The sequence below is a fragment of the Anneissia japonica genome, unplaced genomic scaffold (assembly GCF_011630105.1).
Source record: "Anneissia japonica isolate Jap-2015-1 unplaced genomic scaffold, ASM1163010v1 scaffold287750_len332794_cov232, whole genome shotgun sequence".
Taxonomy (NCBI): domain Eukaryota; kingdom Metazoa; phylum Echinodermata; class Crinoidea; order Comatulida; family Comatulidae; genus Anneissia; species Anneissia japonica.
Window position 1 is genome coordinate 11,252 of NW_022723669.1, and position 3,496 is coordinate 14,747.

General features: G+C 36.2%; 1 protein-coding gene across 1 annotated transcript in view; it reads right to left on the minus strand.

Moving 5' to 3' along the window:
* Positions 1-1,652: 1,652 nt before the first annotated feature.
* LOC117112317 overlaps positions 1,653-3,496 on the minus strand; it is a 7,982-nt gene continuing 6,138 nt past the window's right edge. The window contains exon 2 of the mRNA XM_033255383.1: positions 1,653-3,436. Coding sequence (XP_033111274.1) covers positions 1,923-3,359 — 1,437 coding nt within the window. The 5' untranslated portion in view covers positions 3,360-3,436 and the 3' untranslated portion in view covers positions 1,653-1,922. The remainder of the gene's footprint in view (positions 3,437-3,496) is intronic.

Genomic DNA, 3,496 nt, shown 5'->3' on the forward strand with positions numbered 1-3,496 from the left:
TATATATATATATATAATGAGTAGGAATGTACAAAGTAGAAACGTATACGTTGATATAAAAGACATACCATACTCTCGCGAATAAGCGCCCCGTTTGAATAAACGCCCCTATTCCTAAAAAATTAAATCATACAGTATAAGTACAGTAGATCACCAACTTAATTGTCTGCGTCAACTATTCGCATCTATCGTTTGTCGGTCGGTCGCTCAGTCCATCTATCCATCTGTCGGTCTATCAGTCTCCATTAAGTTTAACATGGTTTTCAGTTTTAATGCATATTTAGAATCCCATTCTTGTTTTATTGCTACTCTTTTTAGATTTTGAACTACAATATTTAATATCTACAAATTAAAATACCATAACAAATCACTCGTATCTAAGCAAGAAACCCTGCAATGATCTTGCTAACCCGAATTAGAAGATGGCAAACACGCTTACCACCACCACCAACACTACCACTATTTCATGCTGTTGTATAAATACCCCCAACATTCTTGTCATGAGCCATGCTCTCTCGACGATTAGGCCCAACCTTTTCTTCACCAAAATCATTCGTTTATCTTCGATTAAAAAAAAAACTGCCCCTTGAATTTTCCAATTTCCCATAAGCACCCCTTCAATTTTCATCTATTTTCATAAGCGCCCCTCAATTTCAATTGTTTTCATAAGCGCCCCGTTTGAATAAGCGCCTCTCAAAAAGAGCCAAAATATTTTAAGCGCCCGGGCGCTTATTCGCGCGAGTACGGTAAAACAAGTTTTTATTTCGAATATTTCGAGCACTCTTGTGCTCTTCCTAAAAAAAATGTATAATTATAAAGCTTTTGAATCTAGCAAACAAGAAAAATCAATTAAAGCAGTGACTACGATAGATCGTTGATGATACACAATTAAAGGCGGATAATATAGGGCGGCAATGAAGATAATGATAAATAAACCGGCTATAGGCCTATGATAATCAGCGGGCTATAGGCCTATGATCTCGTTGCTAAAGGAAATAAATGGATAAAAGTATAACATATGTTTTCTTAATGAACTAATAAATTAATAAATAAAAGTGTAATCTTGGAGAAATCAGGGACGTAGCCAGGATTTTGAAAGGGGCGGGGGAGCCGTTATGCGAATTACGTATGACCCCGGCGGGGTCCAGGGTGCGAATTCCCCTGTGAAGTAGCGCACTCTGAACGTTCTTAGGACTGTTTTGAGAGGATAAAGTGAAAATTGCAATATAAATTGCATTATAAATAAGCGAAAAAATTATTATATAATAAATCCACAACCAGATCCAGGAATTCGAAAGAATATCTTACTAAGCTTTAACTATACTATAATAATTATGATCAACAAATCACAACTTTTTTTCGCATTTAGCACAATTTTCTTAACTTTTTATTGCTATTAACACTATTATCAGTTATTACTATCGTCATCATTATCATCATATTGATGATCATCATCATTGTTATTATTATTTTTACTATTAGAATTAGTATTAAACAAAACTTAAAAAGTATAAAAACAAAACTGAACCATACAGTATCGCATTTCTATATCTTAAAAGACCTGGCCTGAGATTTATGGATTTAAGATTTTTTTAAATCACGCTTAGGCCTATGTGTTCTATTAGGCCTATGTATAACGTGTACTGATGCACATTTACATGTTTTAGAAGTATTCATTTTGAGTGATCCCAGGAAAGAATTTGTATTGGCTCAAGAACAAGCTTTAACATTTTTTTGTTATGGTTATTACACCTGAGCCTGAATTTGCTTAGTTTGTATATCGTGCTCTTTCAGATGAGATACCACTGGACTCTTCCAGGAGATCCAAACAAAAGTCAAAGCGACTTTAAAAGAACAGATAAAAAACACCTGGCAAGACATCATGTACTAGAAAGAAACTTTGAAGTTCTGATAAACAGGGCTTATGTATGCGTTGGATCGTCTTTCAAATTCACACTTGGAATATTAATATACTGAACTTCACAGTTATTCGTGAGCGGCGTTGTGAACAGCTTTCCAAGTTCCTGGTAGTCGTGCTGTCGCTGGTTTGTATCAAACTTGAGACTTGTGTATTGATCGTCAGGGATGTCAGCAGGGGCTGTTTTACAGAATCGTTTATAGAGACATTGGCCTATTAACAATAATAACACAACGATACAAAATATTAACAACATGGCACCACCTATGAACCATTTGAACAAGCCTCCTCTCACTTCGTTTTTTGTAGGTGTGATCATTGTGCCTGTAGGTTCGGTTTGTCGAGTGATCGGCAAATTTGGAGGTCCGGTATGTCTAGTGATTGACAGGTTGCCGTGTCCTGTTCCAACTGCATTTTGAGCCTCGCATATCAGTATTAACGCATCATCCACGGCACCAATATCCATCAACGTCACGTCACTACTTGTGCTGTTCAATACCTTACATTCTTCAACCTCGACATTTTCTGTTTCTTTCTCACAGATAATCCATCGAAAACTGGCATCGGGATATGATTCTACTTCACATTTAAACTGCTCCTCGCTGTCTATATTTAGTTTGGTGATCTTTACTCGAGGTTTCATCAATAGAGGTGTGGAAGAGTTGAGCGGTTGTAATATCATCGACTGATGTGCCACGCACCAGAATTGCCAACCGTCTAAACCAGTGACGTTCACGGGATAAATGATATTTACTCCATTTACAGAATCAGACTGCATTGTAATAGCAAAATAGACAGGAATTAGATCGTTTTTGTAGTGAGCAGATTTCATGATTGTGATGTTGACGATAATATTTTTACCGATGTTAGCTGTACAAGATATACCGGTAATAAGTTGAGTTTGGTATCTGGTCTTTTCCGTTTGATGACTGCTTCCATGTTGAATTGAGGTATTGGATGTAGAAAACTGGCAACTGACAAAAGGATTTTCATTCAAATACTTTACTTCCAATTTGATATGACGTGTGATCGTTTTTTCGGCAATAATAACACGGCAAGTGTACACACCATCATCCGTTGGCAACACGTTTCTTATTTGTAGGTTGTACCTGTATGTTCTGGTTGAGTTGAGACCTGTTGTGTTGGAAAATGTGTATTTTAGTACGATTTTGTCTTCTTCGACTACTTTTTGATTATGAAATATTCTATTGTCGTTAAAGAACCAGCTTACGGTTGGTGTATTATCAGATGTAACAATACACTTCAGTGTGACGGAAGATCCCTCTCTTGCCATAATTTCTTCTTGCTCAACCATCACATCTCCTGTGGCACATGTTAAGATAAAACTAATCAGAAGAAATGTTTTTCGGCAATTTGTAAAATCCGAATGATTTAATAATGTTGTGTTTCTAATTCCAGTTTTATCGACTATAGTTTTCATTTTGAATTACTCCGTTTAACATCCACCATTGAAAAATCCGCTTTGAATTCACACAAGTAGACCCATAGGCCTATTACCTATGATTCACAAAAAGAGATAGACACAAGTATATTAGAACTAAAAACAATCATTGATAT